The following is a 21,406-nucleotide window of genomic DNA, read 5'->3' on the forward strand; positions in this document are numbered from 1 at the left end:
CCCAGCGCCGCACTCTCCCGAGTGCGCCACGGGCTCGGCCCAACCACCCACATTTTTAATCCTAATATTGATTATTGAGGATTATCTATGTGCAAGGCACTAGTCCAAGTGCTTCTTATGCATCAACTCATTAAACCCTCCCATCATCTCAAACGAGAACTCTTATTGTGTCCATGATAGAGGAGGAAACTGACCCATAGGAAGTTTGGGTAGCTGCCCAAGTTTACACAGCTGAGTGGACTGGAACCAGAGGTCCTGTTCCAGGGCCTGTGCATGTGGCAACCAGGCCACATTGTCCCCTCCAAAGTAAGGATATAATAATATATGATGTCCTGAATCCTCAGGACACCCCAAGGGAGGTGGGCAGAGACCACTCCTATCTGATGGACAAGTTTCAGAGAGGGCAAGTGATTTGCCCAAAGTCATGCAGCTCATAATTGCTTAAAGCTGATGCTGGAACTGGATTTCTTGCATCTCAACCAAGGGCTCTACCCACAGCCCCAATTTGCCTCAAGTGCCTAAATACTGGGACTAAGGCAACTAATAGCCTATCAAGAGTGGGCAGTGGGGCGTATGGTGGAGACAGACATCTGAGTTGATAGGAGGGACTGTCAGCATGAGAGGCACATTTGATGATTCTGAGATGCCTGAGAATCACATCTAGTAAATTACAAATAGAAGCAGTGACAATTATAGCAGCTAAAATTTACCACACTTACTGTGTGCTAGTCATTGTTCTAAGATTCGATATACATTAACTTTTCATCTTCACAAGCACCCTGACCCCCCTCATACAGATGAGGAAACTGAGGAACTTGGAGTTCTTGGGAACATGCTCACAATCATATCAACAAGACTTTCTGGCTCCCCAGGAGGACATTCACCACAGCTTAGACTCGTGCTGGAATGTGACTCTTTTGTAAAATAATACAGAAAATCAACCCCCCTTTTTCTACCTCTGCCTTATAAAAACAAAGACAACGCAGGTGGCCTTGCCTGGCAATAAATATTTTAATTTTTCTTGTTTCATTTTTATGATGACAAATAATTTTCAAGTTTATTTCCTTTTTTGTTTAAATACAAAGCTAAACCACAAACAGGTACAACCAAGACATTTGATCTCACATTTATACACTCCTGTCGGATCCTCCTCGAATTCACTGACCACTGACCAGGCTAGCGTGGGGTGGGGGGAAGACTTTCTTAGGTAGCACCGTCGCGAGGCCGGGGGTGGGAGAATCAAGGACAAGGACAGGCTCTCATACCTGTCTCCATTCACATTTACCTGGGACTAGGGTACGCAGGAGACCCCGGTTCACTGAGGGCTCCTGAGCCCTGGCCCCCTGCAGGTGAGCAGTGGGTAGGAATTGGTCCTCCTTAGGGAGGGAGGAGGAAGCCACCTATTTCTTCTGCCGTTATGGTCAAGGTGAAAACTTTAGCCTTATCCTTGATCCCTAGGCCACTGGGCCCTGCCCGCTCCTCCGCACACCTGGGGGCCCTTCTTTGAGACTGGTGGCAGTGACTGGGGTGGGGGGTCCTGGGCTTGCAGGCTCACGCTTCAGTTCATGGCTGCATCTTCACAGGAAGGACACCAGGTGGTCTGATAAGCAGAAGGCCCTGACTGGCAGGTCTGGAACTTTCAACCCAGCAGAATTGAGGTATGGGGGATGGGATGAGGGGTATCGGGTAAGTAATTTCTGGTCCCACTACAAAACTTTATTTTTGATTAGAATAGAGTACCATCTCAAATCTCTTCTACAAAAAAAAAAAAAAAAAAAAAAAAACGCAGCCACTTCACTCACTTCAAGACCTATATACATGTAAGTTGTTTTCTGTGGATTTTTTTTTGTTTTTTTGTTTTTGTTTTTTGGATTTTTATTATTTTTTTTTTAAAATAAATTCAGTGTTCACATTTCTATAAAGAATTAACCCAGTTTCAGGAAACCCTGCCCTGGCAGGGGAAGGGAAGCAATGCTTTTCCCTGCCCACGACTAGTTTGATTACCGGCCCTGATGCTTCGAGGTGCCCAAAAAAGCGGCAGCCCGTGGAAGAGTAAATCTACGCCCGGCCCGTGCTCACGAGCCACGGGGTCAGTAAGCTTTTGAGAAAGCAGAGGGGAAGACTAGCTTACTGCAAAACCTTGTTTAAAAAATAGTCATATACTTCAATGTGCGCCTGTCGAGACGTTGGGAGAACAAGAGCTTGGAAACATCCCGTCCAGGCCGCTGGGAGGCAGCGTCGTCCCACACCCTCCTGCCCTCAGGTGGACGGCAGGTGTGGGGGAAAGTCCTGGCTGTTCAACTGGAGGCAGGAGACCCGCCCGGCTTCCTAGTTCATGTTTGATTCTTTCCTCTAAAACCTGTGCTGAGTCTTTTGACTGCATGCACGGAAGCACAAACGTTCGACTTGTATGCAAAAAAGGTACAAAAACAACTAGAATATAAAAGTTTTGGTAATATAAGGCCATCTGTTCAAGTCCACCTTGGAAACCTGTAACAGATATTTAAATACTACAGTGAAAAGGCATCTTAATATACTTTTTAAAAACATCTGAAGTAATCCGCTAAGATTAAGTGTGTGTAAAAAAAAAAAAAAAAAAATCAATTCCCTTTGAGGGCACTTTGTCCTTTGCAGAAGGGAAGGTGGGGTGGGGAGGGCAGCAGGCCAGCCGGTTAATGCTTCAGCCATGGGTAGGCTTCAATGGAAGCCTTGCTGCGGTCCCCATAGTCATACAAGAGCTCCTCCCCGGCCTCGATGTCTCGGGAGGCGATGAGGATGAGGTGAGGTACGCCATCGATGTCGTGCAGTTTGGTTTGGCAGTTCCCACATTTGCTGTGATTGATCAGTCTCCCAAGGCGGTTCGTCTCTCTAGTTGCATCCACGCTGGGGGGGGTGGGGGGGCAATGGAGGATTTAATTGATAAAGATGTTCTTTAGCTCAGTCAAAGCCTCACTTGCTCTCCACTCTGGTGGGATGTCAATTTGCAGCCATGTTATTGGGAAGGTGATTCAATGCACAAAGCTAGAAAAGAGCCTAGAAAGGCCCCGGGTAGGAGCTTTGGGGTGGGGACAAAACCCAAAGGGCTCTTTGTGGAGGCACAGGGTGGCGGGGTAACTAGAGTTTTGCAAAATAAATGGATTAAAAAATGGACCCCGGGCCAGCCTGTGGCTCACTCGGGAGAGTGTGGTACTGATAACACCAAGGCCATGAGTTTGGATCACATATAGGGATGGCCAGTTAGCTCACTGGCTGAGTGTGGTGCTGTCAACACCGAGTCAAGGGTTAAGATCCCCTTACCGGTCATCTTTTTAAAAAAATAAAAATAAATAAAAATAAAATAAAATAAAAAATGGACCCCAATGGCCATAAACAGGAAGAAGCAATTGGTGATTTCCAGAGATGCTCTGGATAGAGGCCTTAAGAGGGGGAGACCAGGCGGGCCACGAAGCAGGTTTGCACGTGACTAGCCCACTTCTGCTTCCCTCTGGATGAGAGGACATCTAGAACAGATCCAATTCCAAATATTAAAAATGGAAAAGGGGGAAAGCTGCATCACAGCTTTGGAAAAAGGCAGCAAGAACTAAACCAGAAGCCTGACCCACAAAGAGAATCAGGGGCTCTCGGCCCACAGGGCAGAAAAGCCACTCAAAGCAATAGTGAACTTACCAGTAGGTTTTGCTCAGATACTGAAAATAGTACATGTAGCAGCCCGTGGAGGGGTCTTGTGCATACAGAGCCTCCCGCTTCTTGGCATCAGTGATCTCAATGAGGTCCCCATGGTATTCCACCACAAAGTCGCCCCGGGAGAACTGTTTAGTGGCAATTACGCCCCTCCCTTTGCCATCGATGAGGTCAATCTGTCAATAGGTGACAAGAGAGTGATGGTTCATAATAGCATGGACATCACCAGGCATGGCAGGCTTCCTGGGAGCTTGGGGCTTGTACCATATTTTTTTTTTTTTTTTTTGTCCTTTTCGTGACCGGCACTCAGCCAGTGAGTGCACCGGCCATCCCTATATAGGATCCGAACCAGCGGAGGGAGCGTCACCGCGCTCCCAGCGCTGCACTCTCCCGAGTGCACCACGGGCTCGGCCCTTGTACCATATTCTTTAACAGCTTTTTTGAGGTATGCCAAAAAATTCACTCATTTTGTGGGCACAGTTTGATGTTTTATTAAATGTACACAGCTGCACAACTATCACTACAATCCAGCTTTAGAACACTTCCATCACCCCAGAAAGTTCCCTGTGCCCATCTGCACAGCACTGTTACATCAGATTTGCATGAGAGATCTGCTAGGTGGGTGTCACCTATTTTGCAGAGGAGGAAACTGAGGCTTAGAAAAGCAGACCCTGGGCCGGCCTGTGGCTCACTCGGGAGAGTGCGGTGCTGAGAACACCAAGGCCACGGGTTCGGATCCTATATAGGGATGGCCGGGTGCTGACAACACCAAGCCAAGGGTTGAGATCCCCTTACCGGTCATCTTTTTAAAAAAAAAAAGAAAGAAAAAAAGAAAAGCAGAGCCACATGTCCAAGGCCATATAGCTCAAAAGTGCTGTAGCAGGGACTTAAATCCACATACTTGGCCTCTCCACCTAAGCACTGTGGTTCCATGACTCTAGGCGAACAGCACAACCCAGTGTTCTGAATCTATCCTCCATTCCATAATAGGCCTTCCTGTGATTCTCCTTGCTCTGTTATAAATGGAGTTGGAGGGTGGTTGCTTGAGAGGCCCAGGACTTAAGTTCAGATCCCTCTAGATGGTGGGGTACAAATGACAGCTAACTCCTCCAGACTCATCTGACCACCATTGTAGAGATTATTCTGTTCTTGCCCAAACCAAATATGTTTGAAATACACTAAGAGAAAAGCAAATTTCTTGAGTATTGCCATTATCCAGAAAAACAGAGTTTAGGAAAAATTTATTAGTTTCTCATTTTAAAAGTTTTCCCAGTCATCATGCTAAGTGAAAGAAGTCTGACACAACCAGCTACATCTTATATGATTCCATTTAGATGAAATGTCAATAAGAGGCAAATCCATGGAGATAGAAAGTATATTAGTGGTTGCCAGCGGCTGGAAGAGGGGGGATGGGGAGCAACTGGAAATGGGTACAAGGTTTCCATTTGGGAGGATTAAAAAGTTCTAGAATTAAGGGCTGGCCCATGGCTCACTAGGGAGAGTGCAGTGCTGATAACACCAAGGCCATGGGTTTGGATCCTATATAGGGATGGCCGGTTCACTCACTGGCTGAGCGTGGTGCTGACAACACCAAACCAAGGGTTAAGATCCCCTTACCGGTCATCTTAAAAAAAAAAAAAAAAAAGTTCTAGAATTAGACACTGATGGTGGTTGTGCAACACTGTGAATGTACTAAATGCCACTGAACTGCATATTTTAAAATGGTTAAAATGGTAAATGTTACGTTACGGATATTTTACCACATTTTTAAAAAGTTTCTCAAGGATGAGATTTACATACAAAGCCCATTTACGTTTCCTTCATAAGATATTTCTTTAACAACAGCTTTGGGATTTGGCTCTGACAACATAAAGAGTCTGACCAGTCATGGGGACTGTGAGAGGGGTTAAAGCAACATGGCAGCCACTCTCAGCTGGGGGAGCGGGGAGGGTGGGGTCTCTCAGCCTCAGCCACATGCAGCAGACACTACTGCCCCTTACCTTCATTCCTTCCTCCTTCCCACTTTCAATCAATTTGTCTATTCTCTTCCTTTCTTCAGACTGGGGGGAGAGGAAAGAAAAAAGAAGAGCAGAATCACCGTTCTCTCCTGGGCTGTTCTGGGTAGCTCGCTGGCCCCAAGCCCCAGCCACCTGGACCACACCCACGGGGTCACGGTTGGCCTCGAGGACATCGGTCCCCAATGATGCCAAAGCCCCCATCCGTGTGAACGACCTGTCACCCAGGGTTCAACTGGATTGAGAGGAACACAGTGGTGGCCCAAGGACAGAATGGAGCTTGTAGATATGGTTTGTTTGGCCCATGCAGAGCTTTAAAAAATGTTCAAATCGCCAACATCTAAGTATTAGGACTCTGACTTCATATAAAATCAGCTTTGGCAGATTAGAGGCTGTGCCCGTTAGACAGAACACATGTACGTCCCTCCCATCTGGTGGTCCATGCAGACGTCTATGTTTAGGATCTCTGAGCTACATCTCTACAGAAGACACTGCCATGGCTAAGAAGAGGGCCTCCCACCCATGAGGGTCAACATGACCCTGAACAGAGAAGCCAGGGGAGTGGACACTCCGTCTCATCTCTCCTATGGGGCCACCCCTCCTGTTTCTACCTCTACCCCCAATCCTGGGTCCCACTGCTCTGTCGTCCACAGGACAGTAGGGAGCAAAAGGATACTATACAAAGACAGGTCAGAAGCCCAAACCAAACATGGCTCACTGGCATGGACCTCCACCATCCAGATGTCACACATGAGGAGCCCTCTACCAACTACTGACCTCAGACCTTCCCCACACACCTGCAGCTTTCCCAGTCACTTGGTCAACACCCGCAATGTCCCAGACCCTGTAGTGTGTGCTGGGGACAACCAGTCTCTGCATCCTCATGGACAGTCCCAAACCCAGCCACCTCCTCTCCATTCCTACTCCCGCCCTACTCCTCTGGCGCTTGCCTAGACACCTGCAATAGCCACATCACTGGTCTCCTGGCTTCCTCTGACTCCCCAAACATGCTCTGTTCTCCACACAGCAGCCAGAGGGGTCTTTTTAGAATGTAAATGAGATCACATCATTTCCCAGCTTAAAGCCTTCCAGTCAGTTTACCTAATAGTAATGGACCAATGATGGTTCCTCAGTTGTGACAAACTTGCCAGGGTAACTTAAGATATAAACAATGGAAGAAGCTGGGGAATGGGTCTATGGGAACTCTCTGTACTATCTTTGCAACTTTTCTATAAACTAAAATCATTCTAACATAGAAAGTTTATTTAAAGAAAAACAAAATAGCTTCTAGTAGCTTCCCACTGCTAATGGGATAAAATCCAAACTTTTTCTGGTGGTCTGCGAGGTTCTGTGGGATCCAGGTCCTGCTGGCCTAGCCTCGCCCACCACCCTCACCCTTGCTCACACTTCAGCCACATCTGCTGGCTCTTTCAAAAGGCCAAGCTTGTTCCTGTCTCTGGGCCTTTGCTTGCTGCTCCCCTGCCTGGGGTGCCTTTTCCCTTCTCTCAGGGGTCTGCTCAAAAGTCACTTACTTCCTCAGAGAAACTTCCCTGCATACCATGGCTAAAGGAACCTTAGCCTAGCCACTCTATCAAACCACTCCTTTTTATTAAATATCGAAATGCTGTTTAAAGTAATATTGTTCTCTTAGTTGACTTTTTTTTATTGTTAATTATCTCCCACTTGAAAACAAGTTCTGTGCATACAGGGGCTGGATCTTGTTTACTGTGGAATCTCCTGGCCCCAAATGGGTCACATAGTGAGCCCTCAAAGCAATAACACACACACGCGTGCGCACACACACACATGCACCTTATCACATAATTAATTCATTACAAGCATGCACAGAGTAGCAAGGAGAAGTACGGTGGGCTATGAGAAGGAAGTGGTCATGGGAAAATGGGGGACTTTCCTGCTGGGATCCAAAAAGGCAGGGCAGAGATGAGCTGAGGAAAGCTGGGACTGGGCCAGATGCCCTGAATGCAGAGCCAGGGAGTCCAAGTCTCATTCTGGGGCCAGCAGTTTTGGGCATGCAAACAACCAGCTCTGGGCTTCCTAAAGAGAATTCTGGCAGCAGTCCACAGCAGGGCCTCAAGGCAGATGGAGTGGGAGGCCCCAGGGTCTGAATTAGGGCAAGGAGGACTGTGATGGGGAAGGAGAGACACCTCTGAGGCATTCTCGAGGTGGAGTCAGCATGCTGTTCTACGTGGCAGCCCCAAGACTGAGCTGGAAAGGAAGACGCCAGGGCACTGCCAAGAGGCACAGTCCCTGTCCCAGTGCTGGCTGCCACCCCAACTTGCAACCAGGCCAGCCAGCTAAGGGGCCCAGCATGAGGTGTCAAGGGGCTCAGGACATCCCTCGAAGGCCTACCCTGTGTCCCGACCAGATCCCACCCTCTTGTCCTGGACCTGAACCCTAAACATAGACCCTGACCTGCCTGCTCTGTCTTCAGACTCAGTGAAGTGTCTGAGAAGATTTCTATTTCAGATTGACGCCTGACTACCTGCCCACCTACAGCTTCACAGTCCCAGCCTCACCATCCCAGCCGGCTACAGCCTCACCACCCTAGTCAGCAACAGCCTCACTGTCCTGGCCTCACCATCCCAGCCAGCTACATACAACCTCATCGTCCTGCCCAGCTACAGCCTCATTGTCTTGGCCAGCAACAGCTTTACTGCCTGGCTATCGACAGCTCGCACGGCGTTCACTCAGCAGAGCCAGCACAAACAGTGAAGGGCATGGCACTTGCTGGCATGTGGCTCTTCATCCAGTAACAGGGCGAGCTTTATTGTGCCTGCAGATAAGCTTTGGGGAAGCAAAGGTGTCTCTCCTTCCGTTCAGCTGCGGCAGATGTGGCAGACCTGCACCACATCCCACTGCAGCCTTCACTCCTCCAGGCAGAAAAGCCCTAGCTTTTTATTAACAAGGCAAACTCAGCTGCCCCCTCCCAAGCCTGGAGCAGCCCTCAGTGGGTCCCCAGCGCTCCCTGTGTGGGCACGCCGAGGTCCGACCCAGCTGGGAGGTGCCCTGGGTTCTGCGGCCTGGCACTGCCTCACCCTCTGCAGTGCTGTCTTTAAGAGTGACCTAGCACAGCCTCCCACTGCCAAAGACCATTTTATAACAGCTCATTCTCGGCTGAAAGATATTGCCTTTTTCAGGAAATAAAGCCAAAGCTGCTCTCTGTGGGGAAAATGACCCCGTTTTTGGTTTGTTTTTTTTTTTTAAATGAAGCCTCATCGATTAATAGAAAAAGAGAGAGAATACTAGACCACTGTATCTACATCTGCAGATTTAACATAAAAAACACTCGATGCTGGAAGGGTCTATGTAAGGGTTGAAATGCTAAATCTGCCCAAGCTGGGGTCCCCATCTCTCTGTGGGGGAGGTAATCCCGAGCACCACCCCTGCCCAGCCCTGCAGTCACAGAGGGCTGCCCCAGATAGGCCCCAAGTGGGAGGGCAGAGGGACCGGGCCACACCCTAGGTTTCCCTAACAGAAAGGCAATAACCACACCTTTCTGCATCAAATATTGATTGACTGCTGCCTAGCTCAGCCCCTGCAAACACAGGCAGAGGCCTGTACAATCCAGCCGGCCTTCCTGCCTGTGCTTCCCACCCTGTTCTGAACATTCCTAGGGACAGGGGCTAGGTGAGAAAAGGCAGAGGAGCCTTGGGAAGTGACAATACAGGGTAAACAATGGTGATGATGGAAACAGGTAACTGGCATTTACTGTGTGCCAGGCACACTTCTAAGTGCTCTAAAGTGCATGATCACGTTGAGTTAATCCTCACAACCACCCCACCAGGTATACTTTATCATCCCATTTTACAGATAGGAGAGCCAAGGCACAGAGAGGGTAAGAGGCTCCAAGTCACTGTCCTTTACTACCCTGAGCCACAACATGGAACCTTCCAGATAGCAGACAAGACGAGCCTCTGAGAGAACAGGCAGCCTTTCCTACAGTTCCAGCCTCCAAATGGCCCTGCTAACAAGTCCTGGAAAAACCACCTTCACAGTACATCTGGCTTTCTATACCACATGCTACAGGTTACAAGGCTCCTTCACAGAGGCGTCTTAACCAAACCTTGTGATGACCCCATCAGGAAGGCAGAGCAAGCTTTGTGATGATCCCTATTAGATCTGAGGAGAAACTGAAGCCACAGAAGCCAAGAGACTTGCCCCAAGATGACACAAACAAGGCTCAGGATGCGCATGCCAGACACCACCCACTGGACCACCCTGCCCCTCCAAAAGCTGGAAAGAAAATCATATGACTCTACCTGCAGCTCAGCTTTGCTCTTCCTGGAGCTCCTCCGGACAGGGTAGAAGTCCGTGAGTTTGCGATTCTGTTGCGTTTTTCCTTGAGCTCTGGGTGAGAAAGGGAGAGGAGAAAATATTAGGACCATATTTACACCCAGGAGGCACACAACTCCTTTAGGAGGCAGCTCCTTGGAAACGAAGTCACTTAAACACCTTGGTCCACTGGGGCCTGGTGGGCATGTCAGCTCACCTGACCACAGGGGCCTCAGAGAGTTTCTAAGACAGGCTGCTTACACTCAGTGTGGGGAGGGGAAGGGAGGGGGGCTCCTGAACTCTGGACCCATGCCAGAGTGAGATGCTAACAAATAATAGCATCTCACTGGGGACGACTACAGGAATAAGTCTTAGACATGAGAGGGGCCGATGGAGTTAACCACTTAACCTTAGTAGGCGCCTGAGCAGGCTGCACTGGGGTCAGAAGAACCAAACTGCTTTGCATTAGCAGGAGGGCTCAAGAGGGCGCTTACTTTTTCCGAGGGGCTTGTTTGCCCTTGATGGACTTTTTCAGGGCTTGCTTGGAGATGGCTGCATTGGAAGAATCACAATACGAGGTTGGAGTTTTTGGAGGTTCTGCTGCTTCAGATTTTTGGTTTGGAAATGGTGCCAGGGGACCTCTCCTGGCGTCTTTGATCTTCTGCTCCTCGGACTTCATGGCGTTCCGTACTGCATTCCCAGCATTTCTTTTCTCTGCAGGCAGAGGGTAAGAAAAGACAGGAGTTTATTCTCTACTCTCTACCTCTCAATTTCTAGACCGTCAGCTTCATTCTAAGACAGGCTTTGAGAGGAAGGGTGGATCTTGGGCGTGCCAGACAGTAGCACCCTCGGCCATTAAGCCCAGTGTCACTAACAGCTGTCACAGCAGAAATGCCTAGCTCTACTTTTTGACCAAGACACTGGGTGAGGTTTTGGGCTTCTGTATCTTTTTTTTTTGGTGGCTGGCCAGTAAGGGGATCCAAATGCTTCTGTATCTTGATGTGGGAAAGAATCTGGCAGGGGTAGGGTTGTGGGGTGGGGAGAAGCACCCCAGACGGTGAAGCTGACATGAGCATTCAATTAATAATTCTCAGGAATTAGGCTGCAGACCCGAGGACAAAAGCTCAATTCCTAAATAGTGGACTAGCGTTGGTGGAAAGAAGTAAGGGGACAAAGCCAAAATTCTTCCCCAAGAGCTGCCTGGAATGCTTCATTTCGGACTTTTAAAAAGAAGTTACCTGGGCCGACCCCGTGGCGCACTCGGGAGAGTGCGGCGCTAGAAGCGCAGCAGTGCTCCCACCGCGGGTTCGGATCCTATATAAGGATGGCCGGTGCGCTCACTGGCTGAGCACAGTACGGCCGGTCACAAAAAGACAAAAAATAAATAAAATAAAATAAAATAAAAAGAAGTTCCCTCTTCCAATGGGGTTGGAGCCCCATGTTCACAGTGGTTCTCAGCATGGTGCCCAGTCAGTGTGCTGTGAGGCACACTGCAAATGATTTGTTACTATAAATAATTGGGCAGTGCCAGTGTTGAACTGCTTGCTTTTTTAAAAAATTACTTTTTAAAAATATGTAAATACACTGGCCAGTTAGCTCAGTTGGTTAGAGAGCAGTGTTGTAACACCAAGTCAGGGGTTCAGATCCCCATACCCTCCAGCTGCCAAAAACAAATAAATAAATAAAAATAAATATTACACTGCTGGTAGGAACATAAAATGGTGCAGCCACTTGGCAGTTCCTCAAAAAGTTAAACATGGAGTTACTACATGACCCAGCAATTTCACTCCCATGCATTTGCTCAAAAGAATTAAAAACATATGTCCACACAACAGTCTGTACATGAACATGGCAGCTTATTCATAGTACACAAAAGTGGAAACAACCCAAATGTCCAGCAACTGATGAATGGATAAACAAAACATGGTCTATCCATATAATGGAACATTACTCAGCAATAAAAAGGAGTGAAGTTCTGACACAAGCTACAACATGGATGAACCTTGAAAACAAGACACTAAGTGAAAGAAGCCAGATGCAAAAGGCTATATACTGTGTGATTCTATTTACATGAAATGTCCAGAACAGGCAAATTCATAGAGAAAGAAAGTAGTTTAATGATTGCCTAGGGCTGGAGATATGGAGGAATGGAAAATGACTCCTAATGTGTATGGGTTTCTTTTTGGGGTGATGAAAATGTTCTGGAACTAGATAGTGGTGATGGTTGCACAACTCTATGAATGTACCAAAAATCACTGAATCGTACAATTTAAAATGATGAATTTTATGATACCTGAATTATATCTCAATAAACATGTTTTCTTGGGTGGAACCAAAGGGGATTAAGGCCAGGACATCAGGCATAACCCTAACAGTGCCTGATGTCTGTGAATGCAATCTGTCACATTGGTCTGTGCCATGGCAGAATCACAGACAACAGCCTGGTCCTTGTGGTTTTCTCCAAAGTACATCAGACCCCAAGTTCTTTTTTTTTTTTGACTGGTAAGGGGATTGCAACCCCTGGCTCGGTGTCGTCTGCACCACGCTCAGCCAGTGAGCGCACAGGCCATCCCTATATAGGATCCAAACCCACAGCTTCGGTGCTACCAGCGCCGCACTCTCCCGAGTGAGCCATAGGGCCAGCCCCAAATTCTAATCATTGACATTTAGTAACACCGTGAGACAACTAAGCTAGCTTATGCACCACATCACCATTTAGGACAATATACATTCTGCCCCATTCCAAGAAGGATGTGAGACTGGCCAAATCGCATTTATAGAGAGAGCCCTCCCCCCCCCCCCCACTGTGTGGTAGGTGCTGTTCTAAGTACTGCAGGTACAGGATGTGGCACTTGCAGTCCAGTAGAGGTAGAGCTGATATATGGAACATACCACAAAGCCCTTTTGCATCTATGCTGCAACTGATCTTCAGAAGAGCACTATGGGTGAGGTAGGACTCCTCTCTCTCCCAATTTACAAGTGAGAGAACTGAGGCTCAGAAAAGAGCAGCAACCTGCCCAAGCCTCCTCCTTACAAACGGCAAAGTTCAGATTAGAACAAAGTCACTTGAAGACGGAACTAAATAATACCACCTTATACAAAAAATTAAGCTGAGGGTGGGCTCCTGCCCCGGGTTCAGGGCTTTCCCACCCCTGGTTTTCAGATCTGGCCCCAGAGGTCGGGCCAAATCATCATTTATGACACTTTCTGTTATTGAATATCAGGCTTCCTTGCATGGAGCTGATGACAGCCAGAAGTTCTGCTTCTTTCAGGTAAGTCTTAATTAGAAGGGAGCATGGTGAATAGGGGGAAGTTCCCACTCCCCAGTGCAGCTGTGAAAGGGAATATTTGGATTAGAGCAAGAGTTCTAAGAGGTTTCAGCTTGTTTTGCAGGGCCACACAATTTTCAACAGCCATGTATTTTCTTGTTCAATATTTTAACTCCAAATCTCATCACACATTATGCTGTTTCAGAGAATAGCACTGAATGCTTGAGTGGAAAGAAACTTTAGAAATGGGGTCAAGGCCAGCTCATAAAAAAGGAAGGGAGTCTGCATCACACATGTTAGTTAGGACTGCAATTGCCTGGTCTGTACAACCTGGACTCATTATTTCTGTACTTTTAGCACTTGTGAGCTTCTCTAATTGCAGCTCCAGTGCATTACTTTTGCAGTTTGGCAAGACAATCAAGCTTGAAGGACATGCTAACTCTTGTGAAAGCAGGGAAAACCTGTCAGACCAACAGGGCACACGCCCTGGAACAGGCCATTCTTTTCCCCTGTGTCTGTTTCTTAGCAGCAAGTTCAAACCTGGTTCAAACCTCTCAAACTTGGGACTGAAAAGGCTGGATAAATAGATAATACATATGCATTCTAATGGAGGAGAAAGGCTCCTGCAGCCCCTCAGCTGTGGTCAGAACGGGGCCATTTCAGAGGCTTACCTTCTCGTTTTCTGTAGATTCCAGCTAATGGTTTCCCCTGGCATTTGACTTCATGATGTGCAACTGAGTTCTCTTCCTGAAGGGGGGAACGCATTCCAGAGCATTTGTTCAGGCTCATGTAGGAATAGATCTTTGATTGCCCAGTAAATACATTCTCCTAAAACGACAAATGCACATTCTGAAAGAGGCTTGAAGAAAAAGAAGATCCAGCAGCATTAAAGGGGAGAAGGGGAAATGAGAATGCAAGAAAGACACCATCATCTCTCCAAAACTAGGCTACCAAGGATGCCAGTCCCAGTTCTCTCAGGAAAGCACAGGCAGGTTTAGAATACTCAGGCCCAAGTCAAATGTTTCCTGAACACATGTAATCTCTAATTCTGGTCACTAAGGGGACATCTGGCCTGCAGGAGAACCAGCTGCACACAAAGGTCCACACAGGAAGGAGACAACCTTCCAACGGTAGGGAGGTCAGAATGAACCAGGAATTGGAAGGGCTGGGCTATGTTCAGGAGTTAACTCCCCTGGCTGGAGCTGCAGCGACTCTAGCATTGGAACGGGTCTCAGGGAATATGATTAACGGCTCAGTCTTGAGGTCAGCAGAGAGAGGTTGTCAGGACTTCCTAACCCTCCTGCATGCCCACACCTGGCCCCTCTCAAATCACTGGGTCACTGCCGCCCAGCCGCCTCCCAGGACTGCGCTGGAAGACTTCCTTCAGGGAGACTGGGGGAAGCCAACGAAAGCAGAGGCTACAGCCAGCCCACTTAGGGCGATCACTCTATTGCAAATCACACCTTGGCGTTAATAAGAGAGGGAAAGGCCGGTGGCGCGGTCGTGTCTCTGGGTGTGGGGCCTCTCCTCTGAAGAAGCAAAGACAGGAGGAGGGCTTCCCCAGACACAAAGAACCATCAAACACCAAGTCAGCGAGCCCCGTGACCTCTCTGAGGGACCCGGGCAGGCCCCGCACACCCTGGGAAGGCAGCCACCTCCGGGGAAGCTGGGTCTCGGGGTGTGGAAATGCCATAAAGACACAATCAAACTTTTCCGAGGTCAAATACTGCCAGGGTCATGGCGGAGCCTGCGGCCGCCACTCCCAGCCGAGCAGCAGAAAAGGAAGCTGCCCCAGCCAGGCGCCCCGGGGCGGCGCGGGCGGGGGATGGTGGTGCGCCCACGTGCTCGCGGCCCCGGCCCGGCGGGCGCGCCGCGTGAGTGCGGGAGGGTGCCTGCTTACCCCGTCGGTGCGGGGCCTCCCCGGGCCCCTCCGCTCCACCATCTCCGGGCCCGGGGCCGTCGCTGCCACCGCCGCCGCCGCCGCCGCCGCCTCCACCGCGCGGGGCTTGGACATCTTCCTGCCTGGAGAGGGGGACCCGGGGAAGCGGGGGAGGGGGCGCTCAGGGCGCGGCGGGGCGGGGAGCGGGGCCGCCCGGGCCGGGCGCCGTGGCGGCGCCGCCCGCCGCAGCCATGTTTCGAGGACCCGGCGGTGGTGGGCCGCCCGCGCCGCCAGGAGGCAGGGGCCGGCCGGCTGGGCCGGGCCGGGCCGGGGCCCACGTCGCCCTCCCGCCGCCCAGCCCCGCCGGGCCCCGCGCGCCGCCCGCCCCCCGCGCGGCCGGGCCCGACACACCCACCTGCAGCCCGGCCAGGCCCATGGCGGCGCGCCCCGTGCCCTCGCCGCCGCCGCCGCGGCCCGGCCACCACCGCTGCCGCTGCCGCTGCTGCTGCTGCTGCCGCCGCCACCAGCGCCGCCGCGGCGCCCCGGGGAAGGGCCGGCGGCGCCCCACGGCGCCCCCTTCCCCCATGGCCTGCGAGGCAGGGCCGGCTCCCGCGCGCCGCGGCAGCCCCGGGCCGTCCGGAGCGAGGCACGCAGGGAGGGAGGCGCTGGCGGTGCGTCCTCCGCGGTCCTCCCGCTCGCCGCCGCCCACCGTCCGGCTGCCGGCCCAGGGAGGAGGCTGACAGGGGCGGCGCTGCGAGGCTCCTCCTGAGGGAGTGGGGAAGGCGGGCCGCGCGGCTGCGACGAATCCCGGCTCGGGCGCGCCCCCTCTCGCGCGTCCTCAACCACTCGGGGAGGAAGGGGTGGGAAACATGATAATGACAGCCCAGGCTCTCGGCCGGCAGGGTCCTCCTCTCGCGGGTTCAACGGATATTTTGGGAGCCCCGTCGGTGCCAGGCGAAATCAGCAGCTGAGAGCGCGACAGGCGAGGGCTCTCGGGCGTGCCCGGAGCTGTGCTCATGGAGCGTCTTGATAGGCATTTAATCCTCCCCTCAAGCCCATTGGAGTCAGGTCCTGTAGGCATCTCGTTTAAGATGGGGATACTTAGTCTCAAGGGATGTGCAGGGGTTTGACCAAGGCCACAGAACTAGGAAGCGATGGGTGGCAACCCAGGCGGTCTGTACTTGACCGGTAGGAGGCCCTGGGGAGCCAGAGTCAGGGGTTATAAGTTTGCGGGATGCTTCTCTTGCATACACGATCTCATTCAACCCTCACAACAGCCCTGTGAAAGTAAACACCATAATTATCTCTTTTCTACGGATGGGGAAACTGAGACTCAGAGAAGTGAAGAGCTTGGCCAAGCTCTCAGAGCTAGAAATGGGGTTCCAACTCAGACAAACTGACCCGAGTCTGCACTCCCAGCCACTATCCTTCCTGGTAACAGATGAGGAAATTGAGGTTGGGAGGAGCAAACGGTGTTACAGAAAGGTTTAGCAAGTCACCTTGTTCTCCTATCCACCCCATGAGAAAATGCTCTAGGCAGACAGGGTCCCAGTCACTCTGGCGGCTGTCTCGCACAGCTCACTACCCTGCGACATTGTGCTGTAGCCATTAGGGCTTGAGGGCCCACAGCCAAAGATTCACTGTATTTGTGCAAAGTCATGACACTTCAAGGCATCCAGCTCTTGCTGCCTGGGTTGTGGCCTGGGAGTCAGGAAATGGGTTTCTCTCACTGCATCTGCCCCAGAGGTGCTTTGTGACCATGACCAAGTCACTTCCCGAGTCTGGCCTTCTGCGTCCTCATCAGTAAAAACCAAGAACCTTCAATTATATAACCTACCTAGGGCCCGTTCCAACAATCACAGATAAACAAATGGCTGCTTGGAGCTGCTTCCCCACCTGGCCTCCTATTAGAAGGGATAAAACCAAGTAGGATTAAGTGACAGGCCACAGCTCAAGACAATGCCTCCCAAATCAGCTCATGCTTTAGTGTCCTTCAAGGCGGGGTCCCGCCCTAGCCACTAACTCCAATGGGTAGGGTACTCTGCCCATGCCGTCTGCACAGCCTGCTACACATGAATACCCAAGACAGACTACCCGGAAGGTAAAAGAGGATTTTTTTTTTTTTTTTTTTTTTTTTTTTTAAAAGATGACCGGTAAGGGGATCCCAACCCTTGACTTGGTGTTGTCAGCACCATGCTCACCCAATGAGCCAACCGGCCATCCCTATATGGGATCCGAACCCGGGGCCTTGGTGTTATCAGCACCGCACTCTCCCGAGTGAGCCACGGGCTGGCCCAGAGGATTCTTAAGGACTCTCTGAGGGCTGGCCCGTGGCTCACTCGGGAGAATGCGGTGCTGATAACACCAAGGCCCCGGGTTCGGATCCTATATAGGGGTGGCCGGTTCGCTTACTGGCTGAGCGTGGTGCTGACAACACCAAGCCAAGGGTTAAGATCCCCTTACCGGTCATCTTTAAATAAATAAATAAATAATAAAGGACTCTCTGACACCCAGGTTGGCCATTTGAAAGTATCTTCTACATCTACAGGGCAAAGAAGCTTTGCAGTTTGTTGCCAAACTACCACGGGTATCATGGTTTTGGAGGAGGAAGAAGCTGCACAGATCATCTTGTCCACTTCACATAGTATTTTAAACGCTCCCCTATTCACTCCCCCCACACTCATAGCCATAGCTTTCTCCCTATTTTAGCCCCCAAATGCAGGGGATACATCATTACAGTACAAGTCTAGCACCCTTTCCTCCCAACTCTGCAGCTCTAGTACCTAGAAGATATAAATACAAATCATTCAGTGTAAGTTTCAAAACAGTCCTTCCTTTCTCTGCACATGTTTATATGTATATAATAAATATGAGTATACCTATCAACAGAAGTAAAAACTCTTAATGTTGTCTAGGATTTCATAGAAATATAACACTAATAGTTAACATTTATTGAATGTTTACTATGTGTTAGGCCCTGCAATACTGCATTATTTGGTTTAATCTTCCCAGCAAGTATGAGAAGGTACTATTATTCCTATTTCACAGATGTGGAAATTGAGGCTCAAGGCTGATAAATCACTAGTCTAAGAGTTATATAACTAAGAAGTGAAGGAGCTGGGATCTGAACCCAGTTCTGCTATATGAGATTACTTTACCATAAAGAATGTGTATTGCTTCTCTTCGATTCAGACACTAACATACTAATTCATTCATTCAACAAACATTTATTGAATACCTACTTTGTTTCAGGCCCTGTGCTAAAGACACAACAGTAAAACATAAAGACAGATGGAAAAAAAAAAAAAGACAGATGGGGCATGGTGAGGCTAAGACTAGAGAGGTCAGTAGGGCCTTGTAGGCCATGGTGAGGATTGTAAACTTTATTCTAAAAACAGTGGGGAGGCCGGCTCGTGGCTCACTCGGGAGAGTGCGGTGCTGATAACACCAAGGCCCCGGGTTCGGATCCCATATAGGGATGGCCAGTTAGCTCACTGGCTGAGCGTGGTGCTGACAACACCAAGTCAAGGGTTAAGATCCCCTTACCGGTCATCTTTTTAAAAAAAAAATTAAAAAAATAAAAAATAAAAATAAAAACAGTGGGGAAGTTGGGGTAAGGGAGAGTAGTAAGGGTCACATGACAAACATCTGCATTCTTGGGGACTACTCTAGCTGCTAAGGAATAACAAATTGGAGATGGTAAAAGTGGAAGAAGGGAGGTCAATTAGCAGGTCATTTGACAGTGGCAGTAGAGATGGAGAAAAGTAAGCCGACTGATCCACCTCAAACTAATGCACTTGGGGTTGTAAATATTTACATGATTATAAAACTTCAAAACTAGGCTGGCCGGTTAGATCAGTTGGCTCAAGTGCTGTGTCATAACACCAAGGTTAAGGCTTTGGATCCCCGTACCCACCAGCCACCAAAAAAAAAAAAAAAACCAGAAAAGAGTTGCCTGGTATCTGACCAGTTTGCTCCTGTGACCCAGCAAGACTCTCAAAGTGAAAAGCAGGTTTGAGGTCTGGCCCATGGCTCACTTGGGAGAGCGTGGTGCTGACACCAAGTCATGGGTTAAGATGCCCTTACTGGTCATCTTTAAAAAAAAAAAAAAAGAAAAGCAAGTTTGAAACAAAGACCAATTTTCTAAAAGAAAAAGACTGACCCTTCAATTTGAAGTTCTGTAAATGATTTGGTATTTGTAACTCTAAATATCCAGTTTAATAGTTTGCACGAGTAATGAAGACTAAGAAATAGGTAACTACTAATTCAGGGGTCAACTAAGTCAGTGAGAATCACTAACCAATAATTTGTAAGCCTGCCATGGTAGGAGCTGGAAAAGATTCATCTCCATTTTGGCTACATAAGAGAGGTAGGGTGGAACAAGCAAAGACACAGGATGGCCAGAGTCTGGATAGTGACTTTACACTTCAGCTTCCACCTCTGAAAAATGGGAATAACAATTGGCAAAGATTAACTGAGATAATAAAGTGCCTGGCCCTCAATGGTAATTTTTATTTACCCATTATTATTTACCTCCCCCATAGATTAATTAAGCAAGTTTTTGTTTTGTTTTGTTTTTTTAATGCACTCCTTTTGAAACAGATAGTTTTTGTTTGTTTGTTTGTTTGTTTTAGTGGCTGGCCAGTATGGGGATCCAAACCTATGATCTTGGTGTTACCAGCACCATGCTCTCCCAAGTGAGCTAACTGGCCAGGCTAAAACAGATAGTTTAATTGATTTTGCTGTAATAGGAAAAATGAACCAGGGAAGCATAGTTTTATTAAGATCTGTCACATATGTTAGTCAGATAATATTAAATATACTTTTAGATGCTTAATACTTTTCAAAGGATAAATTTAGTCTTAATTTTCTCTGTGAATTGGGTTATGAAGCTTTTTAACCTGAAGTTCACTATACCTCATTTCTTCATCAGAATCTGGGTAAGTCTTGTCCCAAAAGACCCTAGAGGAATGCTGGGAGAATAAATGATTCAACTGAGTGCAAGGCCTGAAAACAAAGGAGCCGAATAAATATTTGTTGAATGAATCATTATTTTATTCACTATTATTGCTATAGGGAGGATACCTAATTAAGGCAAATTCCTACTAACACGTGATGCCTTGGAATTTTGAGAAAAATGTAATGCCCCGACTTTTTTTTTTTTAAATAAGAATTTTACCCAACTGCCACACTCAAGTTTTTGGCCCTTTAGCGTGAAGAAAACACGGCGGCTGAAAATGACCTGCGGTTAGCCTATCTCTTTGTCGCATAACGTGGATTTCACGGTCCTGACAGCAAACTAAGTATGCGATAAAGGACTTCAGGCAGGGACATCGCCTCCCGCAGCTGTACATGCCCACCCAAGCCATTTTTCGTGGGCCGGAGTCCTGGCCAGCTGCGGGGTGAAGGGCCGCCGCCCCAGGAAGTGCCAGGGGACCCATTTCACCCAAGTGGACCGGTGGAACCCGGCCCTCGCCCCGGCGGCGCAGAGCTGACTCAGGGCGTGGGGAAGGGAGGAAGGCACCTGCCGCGGTGTCCATCCCGACGAGCTCTCCAAGATGTAAGTTACCGATCTGCTCCCTCGCCTTGGGGTCACCTCCTTCCTCAGACAGAGGGAGCCCCAAAGTGAGCGAAGCCTCACTCCCTCCCCCCTTTATATCAATAACGCCCACTCCCTGGAGGTGCCTTGCGATTTAGTTTCCAAAGAGCTTTGAAAGCTTTGACATATGGATCCGCTGCCTCCGGAAAAGCAGGCCAGCGCGTGCCCACACTTAGAGAGGAGAAACTGAGGCACGCAGTGGGGCTTCCGGAGCGGGAGGGGGTCGCCGAGCCGGGAAGGTACCGCTGCAGCCCTCTCCACCCTTCCCCCCACCGCGGGTCTCCGCGCTGCACCCCAGCAGCCCGCAGGAGGGCACCTCCACGCCGCCACTCCAGCCACCCCGGCCCCCATCCAGGGCGACCCCCAACCCAGCTGCCCCGGCGCTGGTCGCCTGGGCAAATACCTCTAGCCATGGCCCAACTCTGTCACCGCCTGGGATCTCCCGGGAAACTGAGCTTTCGAAAAAAGTTGCAACAACTGTAGCCAACTGCTCCGCAGAGCTCCGGCTGCTCGCCCTGATTGGCGCCGCCGCCTGCCCCTCCGCAGACTGTCCGTCATGATAGGTGGACTCGGAAGGAGAGCCCGCCCTTCTTCCCGCCTCCCCAACGGGGGCGGGGCCAGCAGCCGCACTTTCCACAAGCGCTTTCGGGACAGGTCCGGGCGGAGGAGG

At 49.7% G+C, this 21,406-nt stretch overlaps 1 protein-coding gene across 4 annotated transcripts in view; it reads right to left on the reverse strand.

The window, feature by feature from the left end:
• KMT5A (lysine methyltransferase 5A) overlaps positions 1–21,174 on the reverse strand; it is a 27,130-nt gene extending 5,956 nt beyond the window's left edge. Inside the window, exons 1-8 of one of the 4 annotated variants that reach the window (XM_063087134.1) lie at positions 21,140–21,174; positions 15,159–15,280; positions 13,930–14,086; positions 10,484–10,703; positions 9,977–10,064; positions 5,682–5,741; positions 3,667–3,857; positions 1,004–2,883 (exon numbers count right to left, since the gene is read on the reverse strand). In XM_063087134.1, the coding sequence (XP_062943204.1) occupies positions 2,673–2,883; positions 3,667–3,857; positions 5,682–5,741; positions 9,977–10,064; positions 10,484–10,703; positions 13,930–14,086; positions 15,159–15,280; positions 21,140–21,149 (1,059 nt within the window). In that variant the 5' untranslated portion in view covers positions 21,150–21,174 and the 3' untranslated portion in view covers positions 1,004–2,672. Of the gene's footprint in view, positions 1–1,003; positions 2,884–3,666; positions 3,858–5,681; positions 5,742–9,976; positions 10,065–10,483; positions 10,704–13,929; positions 14,087–15,158; positions 15,281–15,552; positions 15,635–21,139 lie in introns of those variants that run through there. The other 3 variants (XM_063087136.1, XM_063087135.1, XM_063087132.1) reach the window with 3 other exon arrangements.
• Between the last annotated feature and the right edge of the window lie 232 nt (positions 21,175–21,406).

This window comes from Cynocephalus volans, chromosome 2, assembly GCF_027409185.1.
Source record: "Cynocephalus volans isolate mCynVol1 chromosome 2, mCynVol1.pri, whole genome shotgun sequence".
Lineage (NCBI taxonomy): Eukaryota > Metazoa > Chordata > Mammalia > Dermoptera > Cynocephalidae > Cynocephalus > Cynocephalus volans.